Source organism: Monodelphis domestica, chromosome 3 (genome assembly GCF_027887165.1).
Source record: "Monodelphis domestica isolate mMonDom1 chromosome 3, mMonDom1.pri, whole genome shotgun sequence".
Classification (NCBI taxonomy): domain Eukaryota; kingdom Metazoa; phylum Chordata; class Mammalia; order Didelphimorphia; family Didelphidae; genus Monodelphis; species Monodelphis domestica.
The window spans coordinates 258,000,213-258,025,023 of record NC_077229.1 but is presented as its reverse complement, the minus strand read 5'-3'; the positions used below and the strand labels follow the sequence as shown (position 1 = coordinate 258,025,023).

Sequence of the window (24,811 nt, the reverse complement as noted above, 5' to 3'; positions counted from 1 at the left end):
AGAAATCTACATACTAGATTTATATTATATTTGTAGTTGATATTATATACTGTAGTTAAAATAGTGCTAGCCCAACAAGGATCTCCTAGTTTAAAGGAAGAATTTCCCTCAACTCAGATGTCATTTGTGTAGGAGGAATCTTGATTACTAGAGGTGAGAGAAGGAGAACTAAATCAAACAAAGGGGGTCTTGAGAGTCATTTTGTCTTCTCCAAAAGAGTAGGTTGTTTCAACTTAGAAGTAATGAAGAGCTGGTTCATTAAGAATATTCTAGTGAAGGATGAATTTCAGAAATTTCTATAACTTGAAAGACTTAAATTATGTGTGGGCTCAAGCACTATCTATACTGATGTTTAAGGACATGCCAAGCTAATTACAAATAGGCTCATTATCAATAGTTTTTTCACCAAGAGACAAATTTTTGTTAAGTTGTGGTCATGGTAATACATAATTAGACAAAAATGCCAATGGTCCTTAGTCTTGTGTGGCCTTATTCCACCATCTATAGAGCCATCAGTAATCTGAATGAGGAAAAATTAAAATATATTCCATTAATAGGACTAATAAAATTCAGTACCTTTTCCTTTATAGTGTTTACTTTCAAGATTTCCTAGAAGCAGCTGTGAAACTTAGGTAAGAGTGTTGTGTGCTTTCTTTCCTCCTAGATTCAATACCTCATACTGAACACATCACTAAGTGCCTTTAAAATGCAATGGCTTTCTACAGTCTTACTTTTCCTGCTAGTTATTGCCTTTTTCTCACATCCACATAACTACATTAAATGAGGAACTTGCATGGTAAAAGTGCTTGATATGTATTTCATAATTATTTTTATTATTTGATAAAATAATAAAACTAATGTTTTGTGTTCTATACAAAGAATAAATTATGCAGGAAAGTATCCATAGCTATGCAGACTTTGATCTCATAATTAACATAAGAAGAAACATGCCAAGAAACAAATAAGTTTTACAGCTAGATTGCCTAGTGAGCTTATTCTTAAGTAGTTTGGAGAAGAGGAAGCCAGAAGAGAAGCCAGCAATCGCTACATCATTGTCCCTCTAATGTTTAATCAGCCATATTCGGTATGTGAATAAGCTGCTCCCTTGTAGTAGTTGATTTTTGCATTAAGGTCATTATTTGGAAAAGTATTTAGACCTTAAGACCTTTAGACCTTAAGCTTGTGGATAGGCAAATAACTGAATGGTAGCTACATATTCTAAAAAAAGGCTCTATCTGAGAGTAGTACTTTTCCAGTACTTCAAGAGATACATTTATCTTCAAATTTAAGGGTAGCTCTTTTCCTGTCTGAGCATGGAAGCATATTTATCAATCAATAAAATCATCAAGCTATTCTAAGGGATGAACATACTTTATTCTTACTTCTGGTTTGCTATTCTACATTTGAGATCAAGCTATTTTCAGTGTTCCTATATCTCCCTCACTCCATATTAAAGATGATATGTGAATACTCTTCCATGCTTTCTAAAAGCTTGCCTCATCTTGCTTCCACTACATAATAAGGAAAAAGAATGTAATACTCTCATAATTCTCTTCGTAAGATCAGTGTTTATATGTCCCTCCACCCACCCCACAAATCACACCAGCAAAAACTCAGGAATACTCTTCCATGAAGATAAGGCAATACTAATATATATGGGCAAAATATAACTTTTCTACAAAATGAATGCTTATAGCTTTAGACTTTGTTGTGCTAGTTGTGAATGTTTTTAAAAAAGAAATAACTCACAACTTATTTCTATAAACGAATTTCCAAGCATTTAACAATCTTGGGCTTACTTAAAGAATATATTAAGGATCTTCTTAATTAATACAGAAAAAACACAAGTAAGAGAAATGGTCACTGGAACACTAAGTTGGCAGCATTTGAACAAAGTGCCACAATATCTAGGTTTTGATGAGTACTAAATATGATGCAGCGAGGAGCTTTTAATAACCACCAAATGGATTGTTTACTCTTATGTTTAAACCACATATATGTTTGTTATGAGCTGAACTACAACAGTGTCACTTACTGACAGTATATTTTTCATTGTAATCACAAAAACATTGTATGCAATCAGCCAGTCCCAGTAGCGAAGGATGCTTTTGATGGGTTTCAGTAGCAAATCTCCCCCAAACAGCAGGAAATAGAAACAGGCCACCAAATAACCCATACAGAATATGCTGATCCGGGTGGTTCCAGTAATGAAGATGATTGTGAGAACAAACCAGAAGAGATAGCTAAAGATGACCACTTTGTACATGTCCAAGTAAGACCTGAAATGCAGAAACAGGACAGTGAAAGAAGAGTCAGCAAAATTCTGCTGCAAAGCAGTAAAATCATTTCAGCCTTTTCTTGTGAATAAATTCCTCATCAAACTTCATAAAACAATAAAAGTCCCTTCTTGTCCTCTCTTAGGATGTTTTAGCAAATGTGCAACTGAGCAACTTCAGCTACTCAAATGTTTCATATGAATAATGAACTGGAAGTTTACATTGATGTTTTCTGCTACTGCTTTTACTTTTACTTTTCTTGTAGGTTTCTTTTTTTTAACTCTTACCTTCCATCATAGAGTCAATACTGTGTATTGGTTCCAAGGAAGAAGAGTGGCAAGGACTAGGCTGTAAGGGTTAGGTGATTTGTCCAGGGTCACACATCTAGGAAATATCTAAGGCCAGATTTGAACCCAGGACTATTTCCCATCTCTAAGCCTGGCTTTCAATCTATGAAGCCACCTAGTTGCTATCTGCTTATAGGTTTCTAAAAGGATTTAAGTTTTCCTTGATAAATAATATAAACATATCAGATTATAATATATTTCTATTGTCTGCACAAGTTCTTTCAGGGGCTAATTGTAGACAATGGTGGTTGAAACATCACAGTGGGTATGTCTATTCCCCTTCGTGTGCTTGAAATATTGAAATGAAAAGCTCCTTTTTTGCATGGCAAAGAAGGTTTTTGTCTAGTTCCCTTTGAAAAAGTGAAAAAAATTTTTTCCATGGCAAATTGTGGGTTTGCCCTACTATTTCCATACAGTTCCCTCCTGCTGATTTTCTGGAGAGTCACAGGGGCTCTAAAGAACTCTTTAAAAATGGAAATAGGGGGAAATTAAGAGGCATATTTAACCCAAAATCTATTAAATTTCTTCAGATCAATTGAAGCTAGAGTCTTCCATGTCTGGCTCCATATGGAATTTGTCTAAACTATCCTGGTACCACTCTGACTTCTGGAGCCTAAACAGATATTTTTTCTTATTTTTTCCATCAGACTAGGCTTTTACAAAGTGACAGAGAGTTGGTATGTGCCTGAAATTCTTATCTTCAACTATTTAGCTAAAGGCTTGAATTCCTACTCCAAAATAGATGCTATGGGGATAAGCTATTATCATTCCCATACCAAACATGCATTGAAAATGCAGTCAATTGGCATAAATGAAGACAGGAGATTGTGAAAATGCAGGGCTTTGGAGGAAGAAAGCATTTATGACCTGTCAAGCTGAGAAGGAAGAATGGAGATGTCAAGAGAGGTCATAGAATTGGTAGACAGGTACTGGAAAATTGGTAGGGTCAGAGAATTTAAACCTACTTTGATATTTTACTGAGAAGTAGCAGAGTTAGAAAAACTCATTTTCCTGAGTTCATATCTGGCCTCAGACACTATCTGTGTGACCCTGGTCAAATCATTTAACCTTGTTTGCCTCAGTTTCCTCATCTGTAAAATGAGTTGGAGAAGGACACAGCAAATCATTCTAGAATCTTTGCAAGAAAACTCTAAATAGGGTCAAAAAGAGTCAGCCATAACTGAAGCAACTGAATAATGAAAGCGGACCAAAACAGAGAAATAGCTTGAAGACAGGAAAACTTGGATTCATGTCCACTTCTAACTCCTATTGGCTTTATGACCCTAGGCAAATTATTTAATGACTCAGTGACTGAAGCAATTCTCCAAGACCATAAATTTCAAAGGAGATGTCCACTTGTAATGGGGGAGGGCAAATAGTCCCTCCATTAACCCCCCGCCCCCAATATCTGTGTGGACCTGCTACTGCTCTGAGAAGAAATTTCTTCCAAGATATAGCAATTGTTTGGTACTTTCAAAAGATCACATGATGACTCCAAAGGCAGTTGATAAACCAAACTAGAACAATAGAGCATCAGGAAAGGAAAGCAAAACCAATTGTTTAAATAGTGACTTATAACCAATTATGTTTTTAGAAGGAAATTTTCAGTTATTCATCTGTAATATGATGCAGCTGGAAACATCAGTCACTAGGGAGACAGGGTTATCTCACCTACGAGTTCCATATATCAATGAAATCATTCTCTCTCTTGGCTTTTATAACCTTCATATTATGGCCTCTTCCTACTTTTCCTGATTTCTTAAACATCACAATTCTTCATGGATTCTATAGTTTTTGATTTAAGGACACTTTCATCCTTGCTACTCTTCACATATCACAAAATTCCATTTCCCAACTCCATGCCTTATCAGTGGTTCTCCCCTATTCCTTGAATGTTTTCTGCATCTCTGCCTCCTAGCTTCCCTTCCCTTCCCTGACCTCCTTCCAACACTCAGCTCAAATCCTGTCTCCTCCAAGAAGTCTTTCCTACTAGTTCTTTCCTACAGTATGGCCCTCACTCCGAGGGTTTTCCTTTTTAGGTTATCTCCCATTGATATAGTATATATCTTTGTACATATAATGATTATTTGCATGTTTCCCCATTAGACTTTGAGCATGACAGTATGGACTTTTTGGGGGTCCTTTTTGTATCCCTAATGCTCAGCATAGTATTTAATCCATAGTAAATACTCAATAAATGCTTGTTGATTTGAGAAATACTGCATTTTTTGGAAGGGGTTATGGATTGTGGCTCTAAGTATATGCATGATTTTCTATTTTGACTTTAACTCTTAGGTACTATTCATTGAAAAATGAGAATATAGAAATGTAAAAAGACAAATATTTATGCAGCTTTCATTTTATAGTATATACTTATGGTAATTATTTGTACAAATACACATTTCTATTGGGTATGAGCATCAGTTTGCTTATGTGTTGTATATTCTCTGCAGTCCAAAACTTGAGAAATGATTACAAATAATCCTTTATTTGTGGGTCTATAACCCTTTACTTTTTTTTTTCAAGACCCTTACTGTCTGACTTAGAATCAATACTGTATATTGTTTCCAAGGCAGAAGAGGGAAAAGGGATAGGGAATGGGGTTAAGTGACTTGCCCAAGGTCACACAGCTAGGAAGTGTCTGAGGCTAGATTTGAATTTATGACCTCCTATCTCTAGGCCTGGCTCTTAATCCCTGAGCCACCCAGTTGCCTTCAATCTTTTACTTTTCTTGAAGAAGGAATATCAAGTCTAGATTTAAATCTATATGTAAGCTGTGGCATTTTTTAACTCTGCTGCTTCTCTGTCAGCTTCTCTTAAAGTAGAGTGCTTTGAGGAAGTGCCTGAATGTTCTTGACCATAGATCTGCCATTTTAACTCAGTATTTGCCATTAGAATATATTCCTATGCCAATTACATATTTATATAGTGCTTTAAAAATTAACATATTATCTTCATAACTACCCAGTGAGCTAAGTATAAGCAAGTATTACTTTTGCCATTCTATTTGGAGAGAAATGTACTTGCCCTAGGAAAGACTTCAACTTGCAAATTAATTTAGCGTTTTCTTTAGGATTGCTATGACTACAAACACACCCAGAGGTTCAAGTTCCCAGCCTATTATACCAAGAATGTTTTGGTTCTTCTATACAAAAAGAGTTCTACCCAGATAATGGCCTCTCTTCTCAAGAGAGAAAAGAATCTTATCAAATAGTATCATGAGGAAGTGTAGTCAGATATCTTTCCACTAGCAAAGCTTGTAATACAGATGAAGGTCAACCTAATTCCATTTTCTTCTGACAAAGAATTATTGTGCTTATTTTACAGATGGAAAACTGATGCTAAAAGAAATTGAGAAACTAAATGAAGATTACATATGAGACAAAGCAGAGGCAGAATTATAACGAATAGGTTCATCTAATAAGTAAACAGAGCCATTTTATCTAACTGAAATCTATCTCTACCATATGATATCTCAACCTAGTCAAGTTCTCTCTCATTTCCTCAATTTTTTCTCCTTTAAGACGTGAATAATATTCACACTGCCTCCCTCTTAAGACTTTTGTGCGGATCTAATTAGCTAATGTATGCAAAATACTTCTTAATTAGCAGTGTGCTGGTAAATATTTGGATCCCCCCAAAATGGACCATTGATACATTCTAAAATCTAATTTGCATTAGTAACATTCTCCACCACTTTCCTAAGTCTAGACAATTAACAAAATAATCAATTATGCCCCAATTTGTAGTTTGCTGATTTTCAAAGTGTTAATGCTCACACTGGAAGTGAAAAAAAAAAAGCCTCTTGTGAGCCAGTTCAACCTAAACCTAGTATACCCTTGTTTGTAATCATAAGTCATATTCTAAACTTAAGTGATTATTATTTGGCTTCAATGTCAAGTTTAACTTAACTCCTATTATAAATGTTACAATTTTAGGAAAGAAGAAAGTAAAAATCATATCCCAAAGTTACTTTCCAAAGAATTAAAAGGAGTCTTTACCGGCAGTGAATGAAATCTGGTACAGGATTATGTTGGCTAAAAGAGGCTGCATCAAGGCTCATGCAGATTTCCACATTATCCCCGGCCATGATCCGTACTGCAGCTTTGTTTTCATCCTCAAAAGTTTGCCGTTGTAAGGAGGCACATAGTAACAGCATGAAGTCATCTGGCAAGATAACATTGTATGAGTGAAAGTGTGAGTTATTGATTCATATTGATGAACAGCTTCATTGTATATTATGGGGAAAGATAACAGTTTTTACTCAGAATGTGTGAACCCAAGTTTGTGAATGGGCTCTAAATTAACTTGTTAGATGCCCACTTACAATTCAATGAATAGCTTTCCATAAAAAAATGTGCTAGATTCCTGGACAACTAAGTGGTGTAGTGGATAGAGCATTGGACTTGGAATCTGGAAGACTTATCTTCAAGATTTCAAATATGGCAGCTTGCTAGCTGTGGATAAATTGTTTGACCTATTTTCCTTAGTTCCTCATCTATAAAAAGAGCTGGAAAAGGAAATGGCAAAGCATTACGATATCTTTGCCAAGAAAAATCCCAAATAGGGTCACAGGGAGTCAGACATGACTGAGAATGACTGAACAAATCACAACCTATCTAGTGCAGGCATAGATAGGTTGTGATTTGTATCTTTGGAGAGAATATCAAAGCCTGTGTGATCATACACCTATTTGAATTTAATCCCACCACTTGCACTAAACCTAATGATCCTAAAATTAGGGCTTGAGAATCTACCTTGTTGTTGTTCAGTCATTCTCAGTCATGTCTGACTCCCTGTGACCCTATTTGGGATTTTTCTTCATATTCTCCATATACACAAACAGAAAAACCATATTCATATCTACATATAATTTTTCTTTTCTTCTTTGATTAACCAGCAAGTCCATATTCTATGAGTGATATTTTCTTCTTATCTCCTTGCTACTTCAATTTTTTGTTTGTTAGTTAGTTTAGGAGCCGTTCAGAGTTTGGATGACCATATTTATTGAAAGATGCTTGGGACAATGTTAACATAACTACTTAGATTAACTTTTAAGTAATAGTAGCAATTTACTTACATAATCCTATTTTACAACTCCTAAGCTGAGATGAATGGTTTATGGTTGAAAAGAAAAGAAAATATTCTGAAGGATTTGGAGTTCTCTTAAAGAAGACAATGGATTAGGAAAGAAAGGGCTATCTAAGCAAATAATCAGGCATATTAACTATTGTAAGACTTTTTATTTTTATTTTTTTAACAAATGATTAGAATTGGTAGAAGACATTGTCTTTTAGAAATATGCATTGGATAAAACTCCAAAGAATGGTTTTAATTTTAGAATTTTTCTCTTGGAGATTCCAGATCCACCAAACATACCTGTTTCTGTGAAATGGATAAAATTGCTAATGAAGAGTAATCAAAGTTTATGTTTCCTGAAGTAAATTACTAGTGTAAAACCTACAATGTAGTATAAAAATGAGCAATGCAAGACATATGGCTCTGGGGCTAAAATACTTACAGACAAGAAAAACTGGATTGGGCCGTACAATGAAATCTGGAAAGTATAACCATTTTATGATGTTGTTGTTAAAACTGGCACCATAATATCTCCATGGATAATCTGCAAAGAAGGTTGGGAGACAGACGTGATGTGAGGGAAAAAAAAGCATCAAAATGAATATGTTACCATTCCTCAAATCCTTGCTCAAGAACAGTCTGTTTATAAACAGTCTATCATCAAAGAAAATAACTTCAGGAAGGAATTTCTCACCTCTACAAGGAGCAGGTGGAATGCCAATACACACGAAATACTGGAATGTGATGATGCATGCCAGAAAGCAGCAGTACTTTGGCCAGATCTCAGCAATTGCTTTTCTTCTTCGTCGATATAATACAGCAATTAGCCAACAGGCATGAATCATAGCGTAAAAATCCATTCGCTGGCCAATTACATTAACTGACATTAGGAAACAAGTCTGTATGATGTTGGGAAGCAAAAGAACATATATGGTGGAAGGTATGATATGAGTGCTGTACAGAAAACTACTCAGAATGAGGTAGCACTAGGTCTGCATTACTGAGTGCCTTCTTCTAAAAATCTATACTGGCTTTCCACTTTTCACTCATGTAGAATCTCTGAGACTCCTTTAAGACTCAATTCAAGGGCCACTTCTTGAAGGAACCCTCTCCTATTCCCCCTTTCCCATCTTTTCACCCTCCTGCCCCTGCCCACTGCCCCTGTAAGGCCATTTTCCATCTATACTGCATTAATCTTATATGTCAAAGGTTGGCTTTTTCTTTGTATTTCAGTGCTTAACACAGGATCCAGCTCCTATGAATTGCTTTAAAATGATAAGTTTTTAAAATTTTAATTAAGGAACTGGTATTTTACCCCAGGATGCTCAGATTTAAGAGACACAAAAATATATTTGAGGTGAGCTTCCAGCTCCTTCCTTCATTCTCCCTGGGTAGTGGATTCCCTCAAAGAGACTTCATAGTGTCCTGGGCTCACTTCCCATGGGACTGATGTCTCAGGGTCTCTGTCTATATCCCAATGGTCAGGTATTTTTCTCCTTTTTCTCCTGGTTGATTTGAAGACACATTTAGTACTGTTTGAACTTTTTGTGCTGATTGTAGGAGGGTCAAATCTGAATAGTCAAATTGGAAATATAGATAACATTCATTTCAATATTATCACATAATCTTCAAATTGGTCAGGTGAAGACCTATGGGTGGTATTTTCCCTCTGTTTTTCCTTTCAGTTCTCTTCTACACATTAATTATAATGCCAGCCTATACAAAAGAACAGGTCCCAATGTCTTCTATCAAAATCAAAGATAGTTTGTACACTTCTATAAAGAATTAAATCTAGAAAAGCTTTGTTTTGGAAAAAGGTAGCATTTTCAGATAATATCTTTAAAGTTCTGAAGCTTAAAATCATGAGAATGAAAGTTTCTCAAATAAAAAAGTTGTTGATTTTTTTACATTTATAGTTACAGAGCCTAGAACAGTTACTTACACATAGTAGGTGGTTATTAAATATTTGCTGAATTTAATTTGAATTTACTAAAGGAAAGAGAAACAAGGAGACATAGTCACATTGCTAGAGCACAATAAACTTGCTGGGTGATGGTGGTGTAGTATTTAGCTCAATGAATAGAGGTGGCCAAAAATAAACAAAACAAAACAAAAAACAGTTTCACTCATTCAGAAGTGGACTGTTCAGGGTTAGGCCCTCCTACACTCCCACTGTCAATTTTTTAAGGATCTGGTAAAGGGGATGTAGATACCATATACATTTTATGATGGACATATAAGGCTGAATAAATAAATAGGATAAAATCAAGGGGAGTGAACAAGTACTTATAATGTGCATATTATTGTACTGTATTGTGTCATGTTGTGTTGTATTTATACTACATTATATTAGGTTAATTATGTCATGCTATATTCATTATTATGCTGGGGACCTGGTGGGATACAAAAGGAGTCACTTTGTTTGGGAAGCTTACAATTTGGTTAAAAGCCACCTTAATCCAAAATTTATGAGTCAGAATATCATTTTAGGCAATAAAATCTTATATAAAGAAGAAAACCAGAAATCTGAATTTTTGTAGATATTACAAAATACAGTTGGCCAGGCAGTTACCAAAGATAAAAGTTTAGTTCTAGGGAATCTCACCTCCAACCCAAACTTGTAGAAGAAGTAATTTATGAAATACTTGGCACAATTGATCAGTCCATTGTCCAGATGCAATCTTGTAATGTCATGAAAAATGGTTTTAGACACAGGAGCTGTAAGATTATTTCTACATCGATAATATTCCTGATGGCGGTAAATTGTTACTTCAAAGGCCAAAATAGCTAGCATTAGTAGATTATTCTACAAAGCAATAAAAATATATTATGAGGAGAGGGCAAAGTAGTAATTGTAAGGAAATCTTCAAAATAAACATTATTTTATTCTAAATACAAACATGTTTGCAATTGGCTTGTTTGCAATATGGTTATATAATAACAAATATAGCAATATTTATTATAACAATAAGTCAGCACTAAAATAATACTTATTGATTTGTGATGTATGGTACATATCTTATCTCATTTGATCCTCCTCATTCCCTTCTGACAGATACTAGACTTAGTTTTATTCTTTTTCACAGATGGAGAAACTGAGACTCAGAAGAATTAAGTGACCTGCTTATGGTTACACAGTTAATTAGTACCTACTAAAGGCAGAATTTGAACTTGGATCTTCTTGACTCCAAGGCCAATTCTTTTTTCCACTACAGCACACTGTTTAATCATAGGAAGATATTTTTTTTTGAATGGCATAGCATTAAAGATATATTTATTTTCTATGTTTCATTATAACCAAAATTTAATTATTCCCTCCAAGATTGCTTGGCCAATTTCAATGATATAAGCCACTAGAAAGAACCATTTGGGAGTAGAAAGTTACTTCTGGTTCCTCCTTAAACCTAGAAAAACAAAATGGAACCTATTAAACAAGACATCATGTAGATATATTACTATCTTTTAGGTCAACCATGTCTGGAACTAAAAGTTTGAAATGCTTCAATTAGGATTCAAAATATATAATGTTATAAGCTTATTAATCTGAGAAAACAAAGGGGTAAAGGAAATACACTATTTGGAGGGAAAATACTGTTAATTCTTTAAATATAACTAGCGATAGCTGAGAAGCATGAGATCTCTTATTTACAAAGAAAAGACTAAATTTATGATAAGATTTGATTATCATATCATATGATATTTTAGCATCAGACACTTAGTTTAAGTGCTCTGGAATTTTTCTTCCTGAATTGGAAATTGAGGAGATAGCCATCAATTGGGGAATAGTGGAACAAGGTGTGGTATATGATTGTAAAGGAATCCTATTATGCTATGAAAAATGATGAACAGGATGCTTTCAGAAAAACCTGCAAAGACTTATATGAACTGCATCGGAGAGAAGTGAGCAGAACTAGGAACATATGGTACACAGTAACAGCAATGATCAATTGTGAATGATAGCTATTTTGATCAATGTAATGATGCAATATAATTCCAAAGGACTCATAGTGAAACATGCTATTTACCTCCAGAGAAAGATTTGATAGAGTTTAAATGTAAATCAAAGCATACCATTTTCACTTTGTATGTATGTGTGCGCGTGTGTGCTTTCTGGTCTGTTTTCTTTTACAACATGACTAATATGGCAATAAGTTTTGATTGTACATATATAAGTTTTATCAAATTGCTTGCCATATCAGAAGATGAGGTGAGGGAGAGGAGACAATTTGGAACTTAAAAAAGTCAACCAAATGGAAAAAATTGTTTTCATTTGTAATTGAAAAAATATTATTTAAAATGTCTTTCCTTTAAAATTTTTCCTGTAAAAATTTTACTGTAAATTTACTTTTATTTGAGAAAATTTTTTGTGTCATCTAAAATAATAAAAATTCCTCAATACTTAAAATGTATCATTTTTACTATGACTAATTCTGTATCTTATGAATAATTTGACCTTTTATGCTTTCAAACCACAGTAAAACAAAGCAGACACTTTTGGGGTAAGTCAAACCTCAATTTATAACAAACATACTGAATGTTTAACTTGAAGTTAACCTAAATGGTAGTGACAATCAATAATGGTCAGCTGAATTACACTGAGATATTAATATATTTCCTATAAATAATTTTAATATTTAAAATTTCCTACCAACAAATTTAACCAAAAAGGAAAAATTCTTAAACAATGATAAAAATCTTAACCAAACAAGTTAAAGCAGTTACCCTGAGGTACACAAGCAATGGAGATGACTTTCTCAGTCCAACCCACTCTGATGGATCAATGGGACCACTGTAGAGTATGGATGTGTTCAAATATTTTAAATTTATATTTGTTTGATTTTCATTTGGCTGAAATAGAAAAGGCATGACATACTTAGTGTTAGGGAAAATGATTAGTTACAACAAATAAGGGAGGAGAACAGCTACATTCACATCATTTATTCATATTGTTTATGTTTGGGGAGATTTTTTTTCAAGATGACAACAAAAGAGAAATACTAGGCATTTAGAGAAGATTTCAATCTTCTTCTTATGTAGACTAGGTGAGGGACTCCAAGAAATGAGGTAAAATTCTCATATATGTCCCACAAAATAAGAGCTTTTTTCAAAATTTGGAGTGTGACCTTTTCTTAGAAATGCTTTCCCAACCTTCCCCTAAAACAGTTTTCCCCAAAGTGAATTTTCCCAAAAGTATAAATAAGATTTCCCATCAAGGTGGCTCACCCAGGTACAGTTAACCGAAAATTTGACAGGATCAATGGTGGAAAGCTGGTATAACATCTTGCAGACAATAATCACACATGTCCAGACAGTGCAGATACTTGAAGCCAGACGGCGTAGCTGGGCATATGGCAGAGCAAAAGCCCAAGAAATCAAAAATACATAGTTGAAGAGTGATACCTAAGAATATAAAATCAGAAGGGGGAAGGAAGGAAAATATTGCAAAAGGTAAAGGAAAAAACAAACCATGGAGACTTCTTTAATGGTCTGTCAGTTTGAATAGTTTCCTTTTTGAAATTTAAAGGTTTTATTATGATGGTATTATCATCATCATCATGATATCTTGCTCCATTAACTGGATATCTATACAATGCTAATTAAGACATAATTACAAGATTAAATCATCTTTCAAGTGCTTAGACTTGAGATCAGAGCATCAAATGCCAACATCACAGTAATGTTGCAATTCATTTAATCATTGACCAGGTGTTTATTAAGTTCCCCCTATGACCTAGTAGTTTCTTACTATGGCATAATGTAGTTCTGAATGAACATCACCACTCATCACATCAGAATACCACTGGAAAAAAATCATCAGGAAGATTGTTAAAACCACCTCTTAAATTATATTTTCTTCTTCTCCAGGGTCTGGAGTTTTTGGTTTTTTAAGAACGTGTGTGTGTGTGGGAGGGCATATTGAGAGGGGGAATAGGAAAAGTTGTGGTTAATTAGTTTTTGCATAATTAGGATTGCATAATTGTTAATTAGGATTGCATAAATCTGATCTTTGGTGTGACCCAAAGTACTAGATTCTCTTTTGAATATCCAGAAAACAGAAAATAAATAACATACTTATTCAAGTACAATAGCAATTTGATTTTTTTTCTTTTTCAAGGAATTTTTTTTCAATGTATGGTTCCTATAATTTTGTTCCAGTTCCCACATCACTTGTAAGCAACTTTTTAAAAAAAGAATAATGCAAACTATACTGTAAGTCAGTTTCATTTTGTAAACTGAAAATCTTCATTTTTTGATACAAATAATATTTCCTACCTATCTTCAGCTTAGGACAAAGATTTAGGAGACAAGAGAATACTGTCTAATTATCTATTCTTATATTTTACATAGCATGTAGAATATTGTTAAGATTAAGGAAAAGTTCTCTTATAACAATGAAATATATCTGGGCAGCCAACTAGTTTCTTCTTTTCTAAGCTATTGAAAAAAATGTTGAAATGTCAGAAGATTCCATAAAAACTTTTCTGAATTCCTATGTTATAGGAATCTTTAGGTTACATCATTCAACTAGTTTTAAAATGCCTAATTTGTTATTAAGCATAGTCATGATAAAAGTGGAGAATCATAATAATGACAGTAATAAAAACAATCATTTAATCTAATCATAATCTGGTTACCTCACAAGATTGGTAAATAGCACAGGTCATTCCTATTTGCCGATGAGAAAGCTGATGGTCAGAGATATACAGTTATTTGCCCATAACCACTTGCCTTGTCAAAGTTGAGAGCAGGGATTACAGTAACTTCTTATGAACTCCTAGTCCAGAACTCTTCCATTATACTAGGAAAATCATGAGTAAATTCATGGGACAATTTATCATTGCTCTGTCCTAAAGATAAGCGGTTTTCACCAATGGTATACAAAGGACACATTAACATATTCCAGCAAATCTGACCATTATTTTAAAAATAGAAGCATATGGAATACAAATGCTATGGGAGACCAGGACAATCTGGAATGATGTGGAGGATACATAAGGCCTTCAACATCTAAGCTTAACTAGAGAATCAAATGTGTACTTGCCTCTTTTACTGTAACCCAGATGATGTATGATGAAACTATTTTGATGATGTGTAATTCCAAAATCCACCACATGAAAACCTGCAGTTTATGGAAGTACTCCAGGAATTTTAAGAATAGCACTGTGAGGCGATCAATTACTAGATGCCATTTGTTTCTTAAATCTGTAAAACAGGAATTTAACCTAAGAGAATGAAAAGTTCTTTGGTTTATAATTTAGTGTTCTATAGTTAGTGGTCCTTGGCTCAATGATTAGGAAGGAAATGAATAGTGATAGATTCTTTGGGCTCATTCAACAAGCTTTTACTCAACATTTACCATATGACAATTAATGTACTGGTGCTGAAATAGTCCCGAATTAATTTGAGTTGGTTTTTCTAAATTGGGTTCTAGCAATTACTCAGTAATGAGTGCTATTAACACATTAACTTGACCTGACTTCAAGGGCCTTTGATTGGATTGGAGAAGGAAAGAATATGCATGTTAAAAAATAAAACATAAGTGAAATAATATCCAGAAAGAGAGTACTATCAGCGGAGTGGGGAAGTAGCACTCGTTCTCATCTTCAAAGGAAAAGAGAGATTCTAAAATGCAAAGGAGGAAGTGCATTCTAAGTAGGGAGATAGGATAATATCTTTTGAATAGAGAATAAAAAACAGGCTAATTATGCTGGAACATAAAGTAGGTAAAGGAAGGTAATGTAGAGTAAAACTAGAATGGTGGCCAGATTTCCAAGAATTTAATAGGCCAAAAAGAATTTTTTCTTTCATCTATTATAATAAAGTATTTTATTTTATAAAATTTTTACTTATTTATAAAATTTATATTTATAAAATAAAGTATTTTATTCTTTCATCTATTATAATAGATTAAAACATAAAGTGAGCACTATGTCCTTTTCTTCTCACCTCTAAGGACCATCATTATTTGGTTTATATCCATGACAAAGATTTTTCATATCTTTACAGGAGATGATAGTAATTTAGAAAGAATTCTCTGAGAAAATGGGGCATAGCAGTTATAAATTCATGCATTAAATTAGTATTGGATAGAGTTATGACAATTTCCTTTTAAATGCCACCTGATTAAAAAAAGTGTCTTCAAAGAGTGTTATAAAGAAAGTTCACTAGACATCATACTAGAGTAGCAAGTGTCTTGTGCCATTGCTTTCCTAATTATATAGATATCAAAATAAATTTATGTAAGTACTCCAGGCCCACCAGAAAAGTACATTGGCTATAATTTGTAATTTAACATATTGGCCCCATGGGACTTTCTGACTTTCACGTTCATTCTATTTGAACAGTAGGATTTATTGGCCCTTTGGTGGACTTGGAACTTCTAAACTTGGAACTTCTTAGATACTTGAGAACTTCTAAATATTTTCTATTGCATTCTTTCTATTCACAATTGGAAGGAAAATTGTCAGAAAAATATTGAACTTTATAAGTCAAGGTTGCGATTTTAGTAAATGTTACCAAAATAAACTTTTTTCCCCTTTTCAATTTAAGCAACTTCTAGCTGAACTACCTGAAGTTTCTTCTTCTTCCTCAGATTCCTCCTCTCCATCTTCATCTTCCTCTTCTTCATCTTCACTATCTTTTCTATCACCACCTTTTTCCTCTTCCTCATAGTACTCTTCTGTCTTATCCTGCCCATCCTCTTCAATTTTCTTCATTGCTTCCTTTTCCATGCTTGCAGTCAGATTCATCATGGCAAGGTCAGGGAGGCTTCCCTCTGGGTTCGCCAGTCTGTTGGCAGAGAATGACAAGTTAAGAGAGGAAATGGTATCATGAGTGCGTTGAATATGAGGAGCAAGCAAAATGAATATAAGACCAAAGCAAAAATTAATGCAGATATAAATGCCTTTCAATTGGTGAATGTTAACCTCTTTTCTTTCTTTTTTGTCAAAGCACTTTCTATAAACATACTGCAAACTGAATTAGGTTGAGTTAGTTTTTTTTTTTAACTCAAGTTGTATTGATTACTTAGTAATGAGTGTTATCAACACCTAAACTTGACATTTTTCCCAGAGGAAAAAATGGTCAGAGTTTAGGATGTAGAAGCATGAAATGGCATCATGTAAGAGCAAGCATTTCATGGCTTCACAGGGGGACTTACTCATTTTGGTGGATTGGTAATTTTTTCTTGATGCTGCTCAAAGTAATTGAAATAGAAAAGAAAAAAAGGAGATGAGAACAGAAGAGTTAAAAGGAATGTCAGAGATTACATATCATGCTACACAACATCCACTAGTGCATTCCTCTATGCCATCTGCAGTAGCTTTCTAATGCCAAAAGCATTCCAGAGTGGCATTAATGTCATGCATCTACTAAGAACTCTATACTAAGCACAGATGGACGATGGAGGACAGCATTGTAAAGAAGGATGTAGAAACTCCTGAGGGCCATTATCATAGCATGCTTTTTCGTAATGCAGCAAACTGTCTCACATGAATCAGACCATTTGCCTTTGAAATAAGTGTTCATCTTTTTAAAGGAAATGTGCTTTCATTCAACTTTTGCACAAGAACTCATTCAAAACTACCCTCACTTAAAGCACACACAGAAGAAGCCAAATGTTTTAGCTTTAAGAAGTCTATTTTAGATCCAGTTTGGGTGTTTGGTTATTTAGACAGCAGTAAGAAGGAATATGTGAGAACTCTGAGCATGAGTGGGAATAAATATTATGGGATGAAAATTTGAAGTTTCTGGTCAATAAATCAGGGTTATAGGATTCAGGCACAGAAAGGACCACAGAGGCAAACTACTTCATTACCTCCCCTCCCCCTTCCCACATTTTACAAATTAAAAATGGAAGACTCGTGTGTTTAAGTGAACTGTTTAGATCATGCTTCTCTGCTTCAGTGTCCTCATTTTAAAACAAGCTGTTTCACTGGTAGAACAATAAGGTTCCTTTTAACATTAAATACTATGATCCTACTAGAAAAGTTATTAGAATCACACCAAACACAGAAAGAATTGCCAGTTCTTGGGGAAAAACAACAAACTACAAAAAACACAACAGGGGATCAAGGTGGGAAGAATATAGAAAGTTAAAACTGCAAACTCATGAAAACTATGCTAAACAATGGTATTCTCTTAACATTGGTGGGAGAATTTATAATGACCATTTTCTGTTAGTCATCTTGTCTTTGTCATCCATATGTATATCTATCTACAGTTTTTTGCTTCAGGAAAGGCATCTAATGTTGAGCCATACATCCACGTTCTACCATACCAGTGCTCTTTCAATCATCTAGATAATGTATCTTATCAAAAGTAAAATAACGCATGTTCTATGTTTCCATTTATTGTTCCTCTAAGTAATACCTAATCGTATGAACTGTATCAGCACAGTATTTCCTTTGATACATTAGATGTGATTTCTTGCAATAACAAAAGGGTTTTTAATAGTCCATAATACTGAAAATCAGTAAATCCAGGACATTATTTGATGGAATCAGTACTATGTTATAGAAAGAAAACTGACTCTCTAGTCAGAGAACCTGGGTTTTAATCTTGTCTCGGCCCTGCTTCTTATTGCTTATGTGACCTTGAAGAGATCACTTAATCTTGTTGGGTTTAATGTGCAAATAAATACATACACATAAGCACTTATGTATTTGTAATAGATATGATAGAAAGTGCTAGACAATACTATAAAAAATGACTAATCTTCAAGAAAGTTCTTACAATCTCTCCCTTTTGGTACTCAACATCTGGTCAACAAAGTCCATGTTGGAAAATTATTGCCAGAAAAGGTTGAAAACACTACAAAAACACACTAGAATTTTTTGCCTCCATTGAATAAAATTCATTCTATGGATGAATGACTTGTACATTCACCTAATTTTGCTGCCCCTCATGTCTATATGACTTTGTGCAACTTTAATGAAAGATGTGTACAAGGGAAGAATAAAACCAATTATAATGATCTGAAGTATCACTGATGGATAATTTTTTAAATTTATCAATAGAAAACTAGCAAGTAAGTTCCTAGGCAAAGCTAGCTATCTTAATTAACTTTCATATACATTAACCTATAAGAGGGTTTTTAATTTTTTTGATAAAAATAGAAAATCTAAGTAAATGCTAGTGGCCTTTGGTTGTTTATTTGAAATATATTGGGGTCCTTTTGCATTTTAAGTAGAAGGGAGGTGCGTAGCAGGACAAACCCTGGGCAATGGACAACTCACTAAATGGTAAATCAGATCGATCATGGTTCACCACTTTAGGAGAGGTAGATCTTGTCATTTATACAAAAACAGATTTAGAATACCAGTGGAACTTCCTTCCTCAGTCTTTTTTATATGTGGACTACTATTTTGGGGCATTTACATAATGTCAAAATACATACACATAAAAAACAAAACAAAAATAAAGATGCTTCTTTTTCACACTGAGGGTTGGAAACATTTTAAAACTACATAGAAAATGAGGAGTTTCATCATAATATAGAGAAATGTGGAATTAGGGAACCCTTTTTATGCCTCATAAATTCAGGGTTCGCATCTTAGACATCCTGAGAGATTTGGCAATGGCATAAATATAACTGTCTCCTTCAAGATCCAAGTAATATCCTTCTAGTTTAGCTTTTCCCACAGTGAATTCACTTTTTCTTTTCCTTGTGTTTGATTTTACCTTGCTTAGACTAGTGAGGCCACATATTTGGTAGTTAAGATCTTTACATTTCAGAATTTTTAACATGCTTCTGACTATCTATCTCTTAAATATTGTGCTTTTTGTATGCCTTCTATTTTTCTGCAATTAGAAAATCTAAGATTACATAAGCACATTCACAACCTCAAATAGTTCATCAAGATATGGAGCAGTAGTTCTGCAAAGTAGGAGAAATGAAACTATACTGGGACATCTGTGGCTATCATTCCAGCAGGAAATGCCTGGGTAATTTGTAGTCCAAGATTTCTAAATAAGGTGATATTAGAGGAGATGAATACTATTTAGAATAATAGTCAAAGGAGTCTGATTCTTTCTTAGGACTTAATTTGAGAAAGTCTCCTAACATGCTCATATTAAAGTTTTCATTAAACAAAATGAAAATGCCTACCATAAAATCACCTTATTAATCTAAGATAACACATTTCTGGAATGGTGGATCATTCAAATCGAAGCTTGGTTGAACTTACCTTTGAACATGCTAGGAAGAAAGAGTTTGCCAAGCATATTAACACTGTAAACAAGATTTCAAGTGGAATATTTATAGTAACTAAGACAATAAACCCTTCCCAAGAATATCTAAAGAATCCATTTTTAAAAGTTTATTGATAAGCTAATTATACATAATAAACAACAATCTTGCTAGAGTATTTTATCAGGTCACTTCTATTTACTTACTGCATATGTTGGTAAGAAATAAAAAATACTTCCTTTTAATATTCAATTTCATAGTTTCAATCAATTCAGATGGACTTTCATAACAGCTAGTCCAGTTAGGTAATTTCCCATGGTATTTGCCATTCCTAGTGTAGTGGAAAGACTATTAGTGGTTGAAAGTCAGAGGGCCCGAGTTCAAATCTCACCTCTGACAATTAGTAACTAAGTGACGTTGGGTAAGTTACTTAATTTCATTTGACCTCAGTAAACTCATCTAAAAATAAGAAGATTGAAGTAGCTGATTTTTGAGGTCTTTTTCAACTCAAGGTCATGCTCCTATGACTCTATTCCTGAACTATATATAGCATGTTGAGTTCACATCCTGATTATTAAATACTACTCCATTTAATTAGACAAATGTACTCTATGCTTATGTGTGCAAGACGTTATTCTTGGTGCTTGACATACATATATGAATTAAGACACAGTCTTTCTCATGAAGAAATTGATCCACCTGGGGTCAGACAAGAGAAAGTATATAATTACTGTGTTGCTGAGCAATAATTACACATTGATCTGGCTTAGAACTATATTGACCATGAGGCTGAAGGGAAAGTCTTCCACTATGATAAAGAGAAGTAAGATATCTTTACAAATAACTGTGGTTTAAGGAATTCTGTGGTTAGTAGAAGGGAAAATTCCCAAAGTATTGTGGGATACCTTGGGAGAGAAAGGTCTCTTTCCTCACAATAACTAGGGAAACTCTTTAGTGGAAATTGGTGCCTGAATTAGTCATTGAAGGAACAGAAGGATTTCAACAGGTAAATATGGGATGAATTTTATTCCATTCATGGGATGAATCAAGGCAGAGAAATGAGAGAGGCCAGGATGAACATGTGGAATGGTCAGGAGTCTACTCTGGCAAAATGTAGAGTAAATGAAGTGGAACAAGTGTGACAATAGGTTGGGAAAGGCAGGTTGGATATGGATTAAGATTGGTCTTTAATGTCAGGATAAGGAAACAAAGAGAAGATCTTTGAGTAGAGGAATGATACATTCACAGAATTACAAACAGCACTAGAGGTCAGAAATTGGAGACAAAGTGACTAGTTACATGACGAAGAAAAGTTACAAATTATTGCCTTTCAAATAATTGAAGATATGGCCCCATGGAGTTTTCTCTCTTTCATATGAAACTTTCACAACTCCTTCAGTTGATTTTCACATAACATGAAATGAAAGTGTTTTGTAAACATTAAAACCTTATAGAAATGTGAATTTGTAACATTAGTTGCATGAAACTTGCTGATTTTGCTTGGTTTAGGATTCCTTTGGACTTTGGGTAAATGGGACATGGGTGCCTGTTCTTGAGATAAATCTGAAATAGCACAGAGTCAATAAGGGGGTTCTTAAGAAAAATAATAGATAGCAGAAACTTTTCTTATCCTATAACTGTGCCTTCTGGTCTGCTCTTGGAATAACCAGTAAATCCATTAGGAGCAATACAGGCTAGAAGGCTGAGATTTCCAAGGTCACTGGAAGTCTTCCATTGGAATATAATAATTATACTTTCCCTGCACCTGTCTGAAAACCTAACTTTTCTCTCTCCAATGGTGATGACATAATGTTTGTGTGAAATAAACAAAACTATCAGTTAAATTTTTTTGAACCATACATAACAAACAAAATAGTTGATTTACCTTGCAGTTGGTTATTATGACTCTATAGAGGCGTAGATCTTATATCCCATTTTTACAGAACTTACTACTTAATATTAATCCAAAGATTTAGTATAAGCTTCATGGTATAAAAGACAAGCTTACTGTTTAAGAACTTAGGGAAATTTCATATTGGGTTTTCTTGCATTTACAAATTAAATGCAAAGAAGATAATAAAAGCATAAACATTGAGTTGGATGAAAAAAAAAACAAACTGGACTGGGAACTGGGATATGTAGGCTCTGAGGCTAATTAATTTCTTCAATAAGATTTGGAGGTTGGAGTAAGGTCTTTCCAGCTTTGAAAATTTTATATAAAAACTGTACTCATGTTTTCCCTCTTTATTTCTATTGCTATTGCTCAGTTCATTCAATTGTGTCCCATCCTTCATGATGCTGGGGACCATGATGTATGTGGGGTTTTCTGGGAAAATATACTGGAAAGCTTTGGCTATTTCCAATTCCATTGGATTAAGTCAAACAGAAATTAAGTCACTTGCTTAAGATCACAAAGTTAGTAGATGTATGAGGCCACATTTGAACTCAGGTTTTCCTGACTCCAGGCCCAATGCTCTATCCATTGAGTCACCTAGCTTCCTCCCTGTGTTTCCTCCCAGCATGCTAATCTCTGAACCAGCATTTTATTTCCATTATTATTTTAAATCTTGGTTTGGACATGATATCCATGTGTTAAAGCTTATTTTATGATACTGCTTATTACCTTTTATATAATTTTCTGTAGACTTGTAATTTCTTTCATTCTATTATAAACTCAGGACTCTTGAAAGGTCAGATGCTGTCCTATTAAAATTTGTGCACTCAATATACCTAACATGGTGACTTCTCAAGAGGTGCTCAAAAATTTTGTTGAATAAATTGAAGTCTGGTGCTCTTTATCCCAATATATCATAATTATTTCCTCAAATAGATGATTAAAAATTTCCATCTTCCCCAAATACTAATGTTTTGGGAAGTGGACTGTCTTAAATCTAAAGAAACTGATATTTCTATAATCTCATTATAGTTATATTTTTTGATGTTGTTACATAAGTAGGGAAGAAAACAATTAAGCCTGGACTTACATTATTTATCAAGAGAACTGGCAAAATGGTGAAATGGTTTCAGGTTGAAAAGGATCAAATGATGACCCAAATTAAAAATGTCTAAATACAAAAGGTAGTGAACAAAGTAAGCAAATGCTCTAAACTCATAATATAAGAATGAAAGTACCTTAATACTGTTCAGCTGAATAATTTTTCTTTTACAGGAGGAAGGAGAACAAATCAAGACACAGTATTCAGAAAAGAAAAGGAAACACTGAAGTACCCACCTATTTATTATTAGATATACACGACCATTGACTTTGGCATGGCTACAAGATGAGAGATGGAAGCACAAGAATACAGGTGATGGCAATGGGAAACAAGTTAAAGAGAGAAAGAGGAATTATTAAACAAGAATGAAGTAGCATCTTACAAAGGCATATATATATATATAGATAGATAGATAGATAGATATAGTTACAAATGGAGCCAACAATTCTGAAAATTTCTCCATCGTGTGGTGAAAAAGAAATAGCATAATATGAGAGCAAGACAAAGACCTAAGATGTAACTAAAACAAACATTTGTGAGAAACAAGAGGCTTAATTTTTATTCTCCTCTTTTATATTTTTGCCTTCCCAAATAATCTAAAGAACTTTAATAAAGTTTAATTGAGGAAGGCAAAAATACTCTGGCATAAGTAGTGCTAACTTTTCCAAATATATAAAAAAGTATGTATTCACTTATATAGTATGCTAATGTTAAAATGAAAGGCATCAGTTTCACAGATAGATACATATGTAGATGGATATCAGCTAGGTAGATATCGAGGCATCAAATTCAGATAGATTCACATCATATACACTTAAAAAAATTACATCATCTTTTCCAATTCAGTGAAATGTATATAGTTCAATTCTTTTTTTGTAACATAGTCCAATTCTAAGAGCTCTCTATATATTTCCATAATCTGCTTTGTATATTAACAAATATGCCTAATCACAATATATTAATTTAACACATTTTCATGTATCAATATACTATACAAAAATGATATATAAAATGGAAAAAGTATTATCTTAAATTAGCAAATAATAGTGGAAAAATTAACATAATTCATACTATTTTTAAAAGCTCGTTCTTAGTAACTACTCTTCTTGTGTTGTACTAAGGAGGAATAAAAAAATCAAAGAAGTCATTAAAACCAAACTCAAAATGCTTTCCTTCTTTGCATTATTCAAATGTTTAAAAATATATTTATTGGCATGAATGTTGGGAAAACAAATATGTGGAGGGGTAAAGTTAAGAGAAGCCTTAAATGCTTTTATGGGCATTTATGTGGCACCATGGATAGACCACTGAGTCAAGAGTCAGGAAGCCATGAGTTGAAATGTGATTTCAGAAACTTAATTAGCTGTGTAATCCTGGGCAAGTTACTTCAATTTGACTCAGATGTCTCATCTGTAACATAGAGATAATAATAGCACACATCTCCCACAGCCATCATGAGACTCACTTGATATAATATTTGTAAAGCCCTAAGCATAGTTCCTTGGCACATATTAATTACCATGTAAATATATATCACCATTATTATTATCATTAATTGGGCAAAGGCAGTTTGAAATAGATCGGTCTCTGCTAACATTGTAAGACCAGTTAGAAATGGTAGAACCTGTTAACTTTTCTGAGTAGTGCATTTTTACATTTATTGATTATGATAGCAAAATGCTAGTCCTGTTGTTAGTTATTATTAATGCTACATCCATCTCTCACTCTTTGAGGCTCTGGAAGGACATTACTCTAGGAACAGAAATGAACATCCTTCTTGACAGAATTCAACTGTCTCACTGAGGTAACTCTTGCAGGCATCTCCCTCTAATATTTCCATGAAAAGAGATGTTTAAGTCAGAGCTTAAGGTTGTTGGTACTTTGAAGAAGTCAAGTAATGGAAATCTATTTTCCCATGAAAAA

At 33.8% G+C, this 24,811-nt stretch overlaps 1 protein-coding gene across 6 annotated transcripts in view; it reads right to left on the bottom strand.

Annotated features, from left to right (window-relative positions):
- The window catches only part of PIEZO2 (piezo type mechanosensitive ion channel component 2), a 551,033-nt gene that overhangs the window by 97,240 nt on the left and 428,982 nt on the right, over positions 1 to 24,811 (bottom strand). For all 6 annotated transcript variants that reach the window (XM_056823644.1, XM_056823640.1, XM_007487722.3 and 3 more), the window contains 9 exons: positions 16,272 to 16,492; positions 14,745 to 14,905; positions 12,926 to 13,102; positions 12,425 to 12,550; positions 10,308 to 10,508; positions 8,397 to 8,601; positions 8,145 to 8,246; positions 6,625 to 6,790; positions 2,036 to 2,279 (listed from right to left, as the gene is read on the bottom strand). In XM_056823644.1, coding sequence (XP_056679622.1) covers positions 2,036 to 2,279; positions 6,625 to 6,790; positions 8,145 to 8,246; positions 8,397 to 8,601; positions 10,308 to 10,508; positions 12,425 to 12,550; positions 12,926 to 13,102; positions 14,745 to 14,905; positions 16,272 to 16,492 — 1,603 coding nt within the window. The remainder of the gene's footprint in view (positions 1 to 2,035; positions 2,280 to 6,624; positions 6,791 to 8,144; positions 8,247 to 8,396; positions 8,602 to 10,307; positions 10,509 to 12,424; positions 12,551 to 12,925; positions 13,103 to 14,744; positions 14,906 to 16,271; positions 16,493 to 24,811) is intronic.